Source organism: Brassica rapa, chromosome A07 (genome assembly GCF_000309985.2).
Source record: "Brassica rapa cultivar Chiifu-401-42 chromosome A07, CAAS_Brap_v3.01, whole genome shotgun sequence".
In the NCBI taxonomy this organism is placed as follows: Eukaryota; Viridiplantae; Streptophyta; class Magnoliopsida; order Brassicales; family Brassicaceae; genus Brassica; species Brassica rapa.
This window is the reverse complement of record NC_024801.2, coordinates 17,409,529-17,423,015: the sequence shown is the minus strand read 5'-3', so window position 1 is coordinate 17,423,015 and position 13,487 is coordinate 17,409,529. Positions and strand designations below refer to the sequence as shown.

Sequence of the window (13,487 nt, the reverse complement as noted above, 5' to 3'; positions counted from 1 at the left end):
TGAGAGAGACAGCGATGCTGAGAGGAGAGAAAGTGGACGATGATGTATCACTCTTGGCTCGGTCTCTTCTCCTATGTTCTCCTCTGATGGTTTCATATATTCTTACTCAGTTTCCTAAAGCTGTTTCGATTTGTTTGACGAAAGATATGCATACATACAAAATTTCAATCTTGAGGCTTCCATCATAAGCTTTAAATAGCTAATTATCTTGATCGACAGATGAGTCTATCTGTCTCCAACAAACTTATTGAAACCATTTTGATCCCATATCTTATTGTTGGCAAAAAGAATTTCTTTCCATTCTTTTGCTGATTTTTCACAAATTTTGTTGGCCTCTAATGAAAATTTTGAATATTACTATAAGAATTAGGTTAAAAAAAGAGTAAAAGAATAAAAACAACTTAGTAGCTCTGTTGAGCAAATAATTTTCTTCTTGCATGGACCATTAGATAAACCTATTTTTTTAAACTATTGACATTTCTTTTATTGTTACACCGGGACTGCAAGTTCGGTCATTAGATTATGGTCTCCAACTTTAGCTGTTAAATTATAATATTAATTCCTGAAACATCCTCAGTGTCCAAAAAACTTATACCATTTGCCATAGCACCTTAAACCTTTACAGTTTACAAAGTACGCAATAAATTTGATAGTTATATTACCTTAAGTTTTGATTGCCATAGAAAGCTAGAGAGGCTAAATGGTTTAGATGTTTGGAAATGATATCTGATATTTCTTTTCTACAACATTTTTTAATTTTTATTTGTAAACAGAAGTGTGAATGAGTATGATTTAGGGTATGACTGGTTTTCCCGCTACCACCCGCAAACGCAGCTTTTGCGGTTGGTAGCGGTTGTTGGCGTTTTGCAACAATCGTTCAAACCGCTCCAAACCACTCCAAATCGCTCTGAACCTCATAAATTCAAAAGCTGGTTCCAGCTAGCGTTTGCGGTTGCGGGCGGTTGCGGGAGGATAAAAAAAATTTCTTTTTTTTTCCAAAACAATATAAATACAAAAATAAAAATATTCAATAAAAAATTAAATTAGAATTATAAAAATGCTAAAATATATCTATTATATTTTAATTAATATTATAAAACTTTAAAATAAAAATATTTTCTATAATTTTTAAAAAATTTAAAGTATAACTTTCTAAATATAACTTTTATATTTATTATAATATTATTATTTTTGATATTTTTATAATTGTATAAAATGTAAATATTGTTAATTTATTATTTAACCGCTGCTGCATTTGGTAGTTAACCAGTCATAAGTATCCCGCAAACGCACCAATTTTTAACCGCAGAACCAGTCGTACAAATCTCTTAAAACCGCTAGAAACCGCAACCACCCGCATCCGCAAACTCCCGCAACCGCAACCGCAACCGCTGCGGTTGAACCAGTCAGGCCCTTAATTTTAGTTATACAAAACTAGACATAGAGCATTGTGTTTTTATCTAACATATAACAAATTAAATCAAACTCTTTACTAACATATTATCCAAAATGTTAAAATCTAACTATTTTGAATCATAAGAGGGGATAATCCAAATCATTTTTTTGTATATATTAGTGGGCCTCCTAAATCATATAGTATATTCCTCGTCATTAAGTAGTATAACAATTATTTACTGCTCATACACAAATTTGATTAGCACAAACAAGATATTTATTATATAAAAAGAGAGGTAGTCAAGACAATTATTTTTATCTCCTTTGTGAAAAATGGAAATTATTAAAAAAAATTATTCAGACTTAAACTGATTTAAAAAAAATAGATGAAAATATATAAATAAATATAATGCTTTTATTATTTACATTATTTACAAAAAAAAATTAGTTTTTCATATTCAGACATGTTTTAAGATATAATGAATTGAAAAGAAATTTCAACAACCAAGTACATTGATTCAAATTTTTGGCATAAAATCTGTTATTATCCAAATCAAATTTAGTTGAAAATCAAGATAAATGATTTTTTTTGTTACACAATTCACAAAAATAGTTAAAAGATAAAGAAAATTTATACTTAAATAATATGTCAGTTACAATTTTGTTTTTGTTTCAGAATATCTATAATTATCCATATTATCTTTAGGTAACGATATTATACCCCTATAAAAGCTTTGTTTCCTTTCATATTTCTTCATTCAAAAAACATTATTCTAAGCAAATATGGTTTCTTTAAGATTTCTTTTATTTTTTCTTTTCGTAATTAGTGTCTATGCCACAATCGTTTCTCATGATGGCCGAGCCATTACCATTGATGGCCATCGCCGAGTTCTCCTTTCTGGTTCAATCCATTATCCTAGAAGCACTCCTGAGGTATTTAATCTACCTTACATCAAACCGTATGTGTGGTCTTAATCTTTTATGTTTTCTACTAATATAATCATTTTTGTTAATATGTTTAGATGTGGCCGAATCTTATAAAAAAAGGTAAAGAAGGAGGTCTTGATGCGATCGAAACATATGTCTTCTGGAATGCGCATGAGCCTACTCGCCGTCAATATGACTTTTCTGGAAAGTTAGATCTTATACGATTCCTGAAAACCATTCAAGATGAAGGATTGTATGGTGTTCTTCGCATAGGACCGTATGCATGTGCTGAGTGGAATTATGGGTAATATACTAAAATAGATTTAGCTAGTCTATTTAAATGCAATATATACCTGTTTAATATATTTTAATAATAAGTTAGCTTCTTGTATGGTAAATGTACGGTTTTCCATATAATGTTTTGGTCGATAAATAGTCAATAAATTGATTTTATTAATCAATATACCAAACATATGTATCGTAAATGCCAGTACTAGTCTTTTAGTTATAGTATATATTTTTAATAAATTGTCATAGTGAGTTGGCTTTTTGTTCGATGATATTACTATTTCTCATGTAATATTTTTGACCAACAATTTTTTTAATTATTTTAAACAGAGGATTCCCAGTGTGGCTGCGCAACATGCCTGGAATGGTGTTTAGAACTACAAATAAAGCATTTATGGTAGTCTTACCTGAATCTCAATATTCTTTTATCATATATATAGTGTTATTTTTAATCAAATTTTATATGAATGATTTATGTATAGGATGAGATGCAAAACTTCACAACTATGATAGTAGACATGGTCAAGAAAGAAAATTTATTTGCATCACAAGGAGGCCCAATAATTCTTGCTCAGGTAATCAGTTTAATCTTGTAAATACTTTATCTGGTATTTCGTAATGTTATGTACAATTCTTAACAATATTTATCTTTTTTGGTTTATTAATCTTGTAGATAGAAAATGAGTATGGAAATGTAATGGGACCCTATGGAGAATCAGGTAAAGAATACATTAAGTGGTGTGCAAACATGGCTCAGTCTCTTGATGTTGGTGTTCCATGGATAATGTGTCAACGAAATGATGCTCCTCGGCCTATGGTAATAAAATCAATGTAGTTATAATGAATAACTAGATTTTGACCCGCGCTTTCAAAGCGCGGGTTTATTTTTGTTTTTTTTTTCAATTGACAAATATTTAGTAAATGTCACATTTTGATATATTTGTGTTTTATTTTATAAAAGACTTAAAAATTTTATTTTTATTTATCGTATTTCATTTTAAATGACTATTTATGTTAAAAAAATTAAACTTTATTTTTTTTAATGAATTAAGTTGGTATAACTCTGATAAATTAATTTTATTATGGGGTTAATATTTTAATTAAAAAATTATATACTTTTAATAAAGATTTATACTTTTCAATAAAAAATTCAATTATTTGTATGAATGCTTAAATTATATTAAGAAAAGAAAAAAATAATAATTAAGAATAGTTGAAAAAAAAATTATTTGAACTTGGACTCAGTGGCCCAAATGAAAAGAAAAGTGAGAATTGAATCTGATTTTTTAATAGGCTCAAATGGCCCAAGAGAGATTTGATGTGGGCTGGATCCAAAAATAATGACCCAATATAGATTTGTTATTAATATTACTTAATTGCCCTTAATGAAACATGCAATGTTAGTGAAGGAAATGACAGGCTAAGGTAATTATGACAATATGATCCTGCTTTAATAGTATAGATTATTTAATATATTCAAAGGTTGACTATTTGAAATCGTTTTTATTTTTATAGTTGAACACATGTAATGGCTTTTACTGTGACAATTTTGTACCAAACAATCCCAACACTCCTAAGATGTGGACTGAGAATTGGACCGGATGGTAAGTTTTATTTTTAGTATGATTATAATTTTATTATTTTGTAAATATTATATCACAATATATTTATTTTGTCTTCTGTTTGTTTAGGTTTAAGCAATGAGGTGGTAAAAATCCTCATAGAACAACTGAAGATGTCGCATTTTCTGTTGCAAGATTCTTCCAAAGAGGATGAACTTTTAATAATTATTATATGGTAAATATAATAATATAATTTAACTTATTTATTAAAATAAGCTCACAGAAAATCGACATTAACTAGAAAGAGTAATTGAAATGCTTTTATTATTGTAGTACCACGGAGGCACCAACTTTAACAGAACCGCAGGTGGTCCGTACATCACAACTTCATATGATTATGATGCTCCCCTTGACGAATATGGTAAATTTAAAGTATATTCATATTTAAAAATATTTTAGAAGTTTTTATTTTTACTAACATGGGAAAATCTATTAGGTAATTTGAATCAACCAAAATACGGGCATTTGAAACAACTTCATGATGTTCTTCACTCTATGGAAAGAGCTCTCACATACGGAAACATCTCCACCATTGATTTTGGAAACTATGCATCGGTAATATTTTTTTAATTTTTTTATCACTATTGTACATGTTATTCTTGAACTAATTACTTATCATGAAAATATTACATAGGCAACAATTTATAAAACCGAAAAAGGATCAAGCTGCTTTTTTGGAAATGGAAATGAAAATTCAGATGCAACAATTAGCTTCCAAGGAGAATCTTACGTTGTCCCGGCTTGGTCTGTTACTATTTTACCGGATTGCAAAAACGAGGCTTATAACACCGCCAAAGTTTTTTATTTTACATTTTATTTGTAAATTTTAAATTTTCATACTGACAACCAATATTCATTCAGAGTTGTAACCAAAATTCATTTTTTGTTGGCTTTATATTTTCAGATTACCACTCAGACTTCAATGATGGTTAAGAAATCAAATGAAGCTGAAAATATCCCTTCAACTCTGAAATGGTCATGGAGACCAGAGAACATGGACAATTTCCTTTTAAAAGGAAAAGGAGAATCTACACAGACACAACTATTTGATCAGAAAGTAGTAACCAATGATCAAAGTGATTATCTATGGTACATGACTACCGTTAAGTTTAAAAAACGAGATCTATTTTTGGGTAAAAGTATGTCTCTTCGCATCAACAGTACTGCTCATGTCCTTCACGTTTTTGTCAATGGAAAACATATTGGTAAGTATCTCCTATATATGTTTTACAAATCTCAATAATACCAACTTACCAAAAAGTACTTGATTTATCTTTTTAGGTAATCAACACGCTGAGAATGGAAAATTTAACTATGTATTTGAGAAAGATGTGAAGTTTAAGTCTGGTCGTAATGTGATTGCTCTTCTTAGCATAACTGTGGGACTTGCGGTAAGTTTTTAGTTATTATTTTATCTTATATTTTTTTAAGTTAAAACTCTTTTTTCTTTAATTTTAACTGACAATAAAATTTTGTCAATTTTTTGATAGAATTATGGTGCTTTCTTTGAAAATAAGCCGGCTGGAATCACTGGACCCATTTTTATTACTGGAATAAATGGTGATGAAACCATAGTTAAAGACTTATCTGCTCATAAATGGAGCTATAAAACTGGTTTAAATAGGTTTGAGAACCAACTCTTTAGAACGGAATCAATGTTTAAATGGTCAGTTGAAAGTGTACCATTTAACCGAACCATGACTTGGTATAAGGTAAAGATATGTTATTATCTATAAGATAACAAACCAAACACTTTTTGATTTAATATCGAATCACATCATTCCATTTTGTCTTTCAGGCTACATTCAAGTCTCCCTTTGGAAATGATCCGGTTGTTGTCGATCTTATGGGACTTGGGAAAGGTACAGCTTAGGTCAATGGAAACAACATTGGGCGTTATTGGCCGGCATTCATTTCAAGCGAAAATAGTTGTGATGAAAAATATAATTATAGAGGTGCTTATCATGCTGAAAAATGTCTCACCAATTGTGGAGAACCCACACAAAGATGGTACATTTTCCATATCTTATTAGGTTCTAAAATTAAATATGTTAATGTTAAACCTAAGAAATTTTTACTGGGATTTTTCTTGCTTTGTTCTTTTCTTGAGCAGGTACCATGTTCCTCGTTCTTTCTTGAATGCAGAAGGAGATAACACACTAGTTTTGTTTGAGGAGATGGGAGGAAACCCATCGCTTGTCAATTTCCAAACTACCAGAGTGGGAAGTGTATGTGCTAACGTCTACGAGAAAACAATTATTGAGCTTTCATGCGATAGAAAATCCATTTTTGTCATCAAATTTGCATCTTTTGGTAACCCATATGGCAATTGTGGATCTTTTGAAAAAGGATCTTGTGAATCAAGTAACAACGCGGTTGATATTCTCACACAAAAATGCATTGGAAAAGAGAAATGTTCCATTGAGATCTCTAAGGAAAAGTTTGGAGCACCAGATTGCGGTGGTGCTCCTAGAAGGCTCGCTGTCGAAGCTATATGCTAAATGATTTTCTAAATTTATGGTGTTTTTTTATCATATTTTGAAATTATGCTATATTTTTTCTAAAATTTAATTCTTTTTAAATATTTATTGGTGGTTGTTTTATTCAATAAAAAACACATTCTTGTATACATTTTACACGGTCATTTTTTTCTCCAAAACAATCATGGTTATTTCTTGTCCACCATCCCCACTCTCTCTCTCTCAAAAATTGAATAATCCCTTGTTCCTTTCAATATTTATTATTTTTCTATTTAATATGTAAGACTGACTAAACTGCCGTTGGTAAATTACTAATCCCCTATATATTAAAAGAGAAGCATTACAACATATTTTTGTAGCCACATGTCATCACCACAATCATTCTTAGAATCTTTAGAAAAATATGTTGGTCCATATAAATATATAATAAGCTTTTTATTAAACTAACTATAAAATTAATCATAAATGTTCTTCATTGTTTCCTTAAATAAAAACCACAGAATTACCTAATGTGGCTAAAGTATATATGACATTTAATGATTTTGAATAATAAAGATTTGATAAAAACCAGTATATTCTCTATCATTTTTCATTCATTTTAAAATAAATTAAACAACCACATTAACTATATAATAAAAATTTAGATTTTTTCGTATATGTTATATTTTGAATTTAAAAAAACAAATATAAATGACTAAAGTTTTTAAAAATCTCACACTGAAATTTTTGTGATCCATGGTTTAAAATTTATGTTATAACAAGATACAAATGATTACGAAATTACATAAGTAAGAAGTCTCATTTAATAAATATTATATATATGCATATTAATATTTTTTTTAAATAAATTATATACCATATAAAATACATAAGTATTTTAATTTCGAATTTGATTTGAAAATTTTTGATAAACATTTTGAACAATTATTGACAACTTAATATTTAGATTTTAAACTTTGCATTGAATTTTTTTAAAATTATAAATTATTAAAACTATTAAACATCCCATAAATGTTTTATTGTTATCATTGATTTATAATTTTTGGTATAGAGAAATACAAACGATCAAAAATAATATGAGTATAAAATATCTTTTAAGAGATATCAATATTAAAAATGTACTATATATCTATGTTAATATCATTTAAACTTAATTTTATAATATATAAAATAGAAAAAAATGTTTGTGAGGATAAATAAATTTTATTTAAGTATTTGTACCAGTTTAATTATATACTTAATAGTTACTAAATTTTTAACTATTCAATATATATATATATATATATATATATTATTTCATAATATGTAAAAAATATATAATACTTAAAAATAATTTTTATATAATATTCATCTCGCACAAAGCGCAGATCTTAACCTATTATTAGTGTATTAAAGATACACTAGTGTATTAAAGATACACGAGTTCAAATCTTATTGTGACATTTTTATTTGGTGGGAGCTGCTTTCGCAATTTTGTTTATTTGAATTCAACGGTTCTTTATTGACTTTGAACAGTTCTTTCATGTACTTAGAACATCATAAATTATTTGCAACTTGTATTATTTCATCAAGATCGCAAAAGTCAACTTCTACATTCGAAGTGCTTTCATGTACTTAGAACATCATAAATAATTTGCAACTTGTATTATTTCATAAAGATCGCAAAAGTCAACTTATTCGTTTTCGAATGTAGCAGAGGAGAGAATCCTAGTTGAGAATACAAGATTTTTGGTCTAAACTAATCCGGTTCAATGTTGTCGCATTCTCTAATTTATTTAATTATCAAAATAAATGAACAACTAGATGGGCCTTGTATCTTGGGCTTAGCCCATATATACTTTTAAAATTAAATATATAGCCCATATCTTGGGCTTCTTCTACGCTCTGCAAACCTCAGTCCGTCCACCGTGTAGTTTGATTCAGGTAACAGAGGTTCTTTTTTTTTTTTGTCTCATAAATCTCCATAGAGAACGAAAGGTTGAAGCTTATTGTTGCGGAGGGTGCTTGGGCTTGATTTGTTGTCTAGGTTTGGGGATATATCCTTATACCCAGAGGAGGAGAAAGTCTCAAACTTTAGCATAAAGGAGAGAGGGAGACCATAATGAACAAGAGGAAAAACTGGAAGCTTGTTCCCGTTAATGGAATGACGCAAAAGAAGATGAAGCCGCGTGCTTCAGGTGAGATATCAAACATTGAATCTTGTAACCTCTCTGTTGAAGGGAAGAGGCTCTATTAGAGTCTTTGGTTCCTTTATCATACTTGTTTGTGCATGTCAGGGACGAATCTTGCTCTGTTCAAGAGAGACATCGATGAACTCATAGATGAGTTTGTGGAGGTACCTTTGATTTATTTATTCTCCATCTTTGTTAGTTATTTTTCAGGCTTTCAAACTTGTTGAGTCTCTGGTTTTACTTGCAGAGTGATTTGACAACGTTTGGTGATATGAAGAGGGTGTGGCTATCTCGAAAGTTTTCTTACATATATGAAGCCTTCCCTAACACCAACTTAGCATTTTTCATCCAGTCACTATATGCTCATACCATTGGTAAGTTTTGGGAACACTAATTATCCATTGCTGTCTGTCTGTTTCCACATTGTGATTGTTGTCTTAGCTAAGTTCACAAGCCAAGCCTTATGTCTGCAGGTCACATGGTTAGCATTGATTCTTTTTCACGGAGGCTTGGAGGTCTTTACTGTCTCTATTGCCTTCATGACATCCAGCCTTTTAAACCCAAGTTCCGGATTTATATCTCACTTCGTAAGTCTTAAACCATTTGTTGAATCTTATCTTTACCGTTTACAATCATAATTAACTAGCACGGCTCTCATCTTTGCAGAGGAGCTTGGGAAATTTAGGGATCTTATAGTGGAGGCAAAAGAGAAAGGTGTAGAGATAGCTACTGCTGTGGGGAAACAAATGCTTGATAAAAACGTGTTTATATTTGGAGCTGTGGACTTTGATGAAACGTCTACAACCGAGAAACTTCATCAATCGATTGAGCTACAGAACAGACTTGTGCGGTGTGCTTACAAAAAGTATGTCACTTCGTCCCTTGAAATTTTTTCAGTAAGACTAACTAATCGTTATTTATTAATATAACATTTTCACTGATATGATTCTCAATAGGTTAACCTCTGAAACCGAGATTGACAAGTTTATTCATTTGGATATGGTGAGTACGGGATAACCTTTTCCTTAGGATTGAAGACAGAAGAGTATATATAAAGGGTATGCTGATTATTTTTTCTTATTATCAGGGTAAAGAAGTTGATTTGAGCTCCATACATAAACAGTCTATAGAGTATGCAGAAGCCAAGAAGCGCGCAGTGAAAAGTATGCTACTTCATTTGAACTGTTTTGTTACAATATGAGATTTTAAGCATGTGTGGTACAGTACCATATCAATGGTTCATTATGTTTAATATCGCTTGTTTTTTGGGTAATGTTAAGGTGCAGGAGAGATAGTGGAGATTGGGGACATAAAGCACATAGCGGAAGAGAAAGAGTTGATGGGAGATAAGGTTGAGAAACTGAAAGAGGAATGGGATTCACAAAAACTTTCATTTTGTGAAAGAACCAAGTTTGACGGTCTTGATACGACACAGAAACTTCTGAAAGATGTTGAACATGATGATGATGGAGATGAAGATGAAGATGATGGGTTTGGTGAGCTTGACCGCTTACTTTCCGACAGCTGATTTGGACATTGCACTCAACCAGTGAGAAGCTTTTATGGATTACTGCTAATGAAAAAGCCCTCTATAGACATGTCATTTGCATGTAAATTTTGATTTGATTAGACTTCAGATCAAATGTTTTATCTTATGGCTCTGAATTTTTATCAGATTCAGGAGCTACAACACTGATCTCTTTAAATGAAGAGAGCAAGATGCTGATTAGGAGAATAGATTAGTTAGTTTGCTTGTGAACTCAGTATCTAACAATTGGGAGTAATGTTGCTTTTTTCTTAATAAATGAAAATATATTTTTGTCATATTTTCGAGTACATGTGTTTATTATATAGTTTTCCAATGATAGAGAAATCTGGTTTCCTGTATTTTTATCGAGTTTACATAATATTACTGAATATAATTACATAGATGTTGACGGCTTTATTTTTTCGTAGATACGTCATAACTGTCCGAGGTGTAGTTTGATGATTGAATGTATTGAGCTAATATGGGAAGGGGTTGGTGGTGAGACAAGCGGTGTTTGCTGGACCTTTGCCACTGTGGTTGTTGGCATTGTTGCCTTTATCGAGAGCCCACACAGGGGATCACCACTTTTTTTTTTTTATATTTCGAGTCTTCTTCTTCTTTTCTCTTAGTCAAAAACATAATAGGTCGGCGAGTCTAATACGAAGAATAATCGGGCTGAGTAGCAACTAAAAGGAGAATACGTCGTTCACCAATATTTAATCAATGTTCCAAGTTTAGAGTTTAATTTGTCAACGTTGACTCCCTTTTTTTTTTGGTAATCGTTGACTCCCATTTTCCCAGCAGGGAACGGTGTTTTGTTAATACTCGCTGAGAAAAAATTTGTTTCAAAAAGATCTATTTTTTACATTTTTAATATATGTTTTATTAACTATTTGTAAATTTCAAAAAAATTAATTGCATTAGTTGAATTTATATTGGCTTAAAATTATAGAAGAAAAAAGGTAAAACACAAAAAATTATGTAAATTTAATATCTCTATTATTAAAAGAGAAGTACCAATATAAATTACCTCTTAATTTTCAAAGTTATTTATATTTGAATGCCACTGAAGTAATAAATTTACCTACATTTTAGTATTCTTGTCTTTTATAGTTTAATTAATGCATTTTCCTAAAATAAAGTATAACAAATTATGTTTATTTATTTAAAAAATGTTTCCTATAATCTGGGTAAAGAATAAATTATACTTAATCAATGTCAAAAATGTAACAAGATTTTATTATTACCGGGTGGTTATTTTTTATTTTGGTATATTAACTACATCTAAAAAACATAAAAGTGTTATAAAAATACATAATGAAAACCACAAAATTTTAAATAATATATTGAATTATTTAATCGTATAAATCAAATATAAAAATAGATAACCATTTTATTTTACAGTACAATTTTGATCCATAAAAATACATTTGCACGAACACACGAGTTATATTTTAAAAATAGGGTTGTAGCAGTTGACGGATCAAAAAATAAAATAAAATTATTCATTATAAATTCTAAAATGATTGTGTTTAGAAATATATTAAATAATTATTTAATATATATATATATATATATATAAATTTTTTTAAAATATATTACCATTTATATAAGATAAATATTATTTTTTTGCAAACCAAAAATTAATACCCGCGCACCTCTAGTGTTTTATTAAAACATGTGAAAAATCTAGAATATGTAACTTTAAGGAACGGAATGACTACTATATAGTCTATATTAACTAAGATTAAGTTTGTTGTTAATTGTGTTTCAAAAAAAGTGTTTCAAAAAAAAAATTGTTATTAGTTAACCTGTCACCTCACCAGCCCATCTCTTTGCAAGCCTATCATCATGCTCCGCTCAAGAAATATCAGATGCTTAGTTCGAAAACTTTGGTCACTGTTTTAATCAATGCTACGAGTTTAATTAGAGTTTGATTTGTCAACTTTGACTCCCATTTTCCAGCAGGGAAACCGCGTTTACCCTTGTACTAGTACTACACTTAATCGACTATTTAAAATAGTTACGAAAATACCACCCACCATCTTTTTGTATAGTGTATAAGATAAGGTATCGTCTAGTCAAATATCTCCAGAAATATAATGTAAAATGTTACAAATATTTTAGTTTCACATCGGAGTCATCGCCCACTCATTCAAGTGTTTGAATGAACTCAACTTACCAACCCACCACTTTTTTGAGTCATGGCATAGCTTAATATAGAGACCCTTTAACATCTACGTCTTCAGTTGATTTACATTTTGCTATTAATCTATGCATTAGCCATATATTTATACAAAACTTTAGAAATTACTTTTCGGCTTAGTAGAAGCAATCAAGTCTATATAACCATCGACCTCTCAGTACATCTTTACATTTAAAAGAAAAAAATTTACGACGACCGATATGTTCTTAAGACAATTTCACGACATACATTCGTTTCAAGCAAAATAGACTAAATAGCAAATTATATAGAATAGCCTAATAAAATCTAGCTAATTATAAGTTATAACTTATAAGTAAGCTTCTGGAGTCTACAGTGTCGTCTAATTAGATGAATAGAGTTTATTATTTAGAAGATCTTATCTAACCCATAGAGAAAAATATAATTAAAATAATTATCTATGCTGGTTTGGTTGGTGGAGTATAATAATATTGGATTAATATGAGAAATATTGATTGTTGATCTGGTTTGATTAGGTTTTCGATCAACATGCCGAGTCCATTGGTCTAACAACAAAGTAGACATCGATCGTTATATAATGCAAGATGTATTAAACTTTTAGAAAATGGTTATATTTAATATGATCATTATTGTTACAGGATTACGATTTTATTAACGATGTATATATACATATAGATAATTTTAGCATATACATATATTAAAGTTAAATTAATTCTTCATAATATCTTCATTTTTCATTTATATATATAGTCAACAGTTAATTTCTGTTGACATTCATATAATTATATATTTGATTATATTATATAGTCCTCTATTTTTCAAATGAATTGTAACTGAAAAACAAATATTAACAATTAACAAATTAAAACTAATTGATAATAATACCTAATT

The 13,487-nt window shown here is 29.5% G+C and overlaps 3 protein-coding genes across 3 annotated transcripts; all 3 read left to right on the top strand.

Moving 5' to 3' along the window:
• The first annotated feature begins 14 nt into the window (after window positions 1-14).
• On the top strand, window positions 15-3,658 carry LOC108868799 (beta-galactosidase 15-like). Its single transcript, XM_033276006.1, has 6 exons — window positions 15-61; window positions 2,223-2,328; window positions 2,418-2,626; window positions 2,941-3,007; window positions 3,093-3,185; window positions 3,284-3,658. The coding sequence occupies exons 1-6, from the start codon at window positions 15-17 to the stop codon at window positions 3,443-3,445; spliced, it is 684 nt and encodes a 227-aa protein (XP_033131897.1). The 3' UTR covers window positions 3,446-3,658.
• A 480-nt stretch (window positions 3,659-4,138) lies between these two features.
• On the top strand, window positions 4,139-6,733 carry LOC103829923 (beta-galactosidase 15-like). The gene is made up of 10 exons (XM_033276005.1): window positions 4,139-4,214; window positions 4,302-4,318; window positions 4,506-4,593; window positions 4,669-4,787; window positions 5,137-5,437; window positions 5,514-5,623; window positions 5,723-5,944; window positions 6,031-6,094; window positions 6,188-6,242; window positions 6,346-6,733. Exons 1-10 carry the CDS (start codon window positions 4,139-4,141, stop codon window positions 6,731-6,733), a joined length of 1,440 nt encoding a protein of 479 aa, XP_033131896.1.
• Window positions 6,734-8,577: 1,844 nt separating this feature from the next.
• Window positions 8,578-10,709, top strand: LOC103829921. The gene is made up of 9 exons (XM_009105606.2): window positions 8,578-8,635; window positions 8,739-8,889; window positions 8,989-9,047; window positions 9,131-9,257; window positions 9,357-9,470; window positions 9,550-9,748; window positions 9,840-9,885; window positions 9,971-10,046; window positions 10,164-10,709. Exons 2-9 carry the CDS (start codon window positions 8,814-8,816, stop codon window positions 10,409-10,411), a joined length of 945 nt encoding a protein of 314 aa, XP_009103854.1. The 5' UTR covers window positions 8,578-8,635; window positions 8,739-8,813; the 3' UTR covers window positions 10,412-10,709.
• The last annotated feature ends 2,778 nt before the right edge of the window (window positions 10,710-13,487 follow it).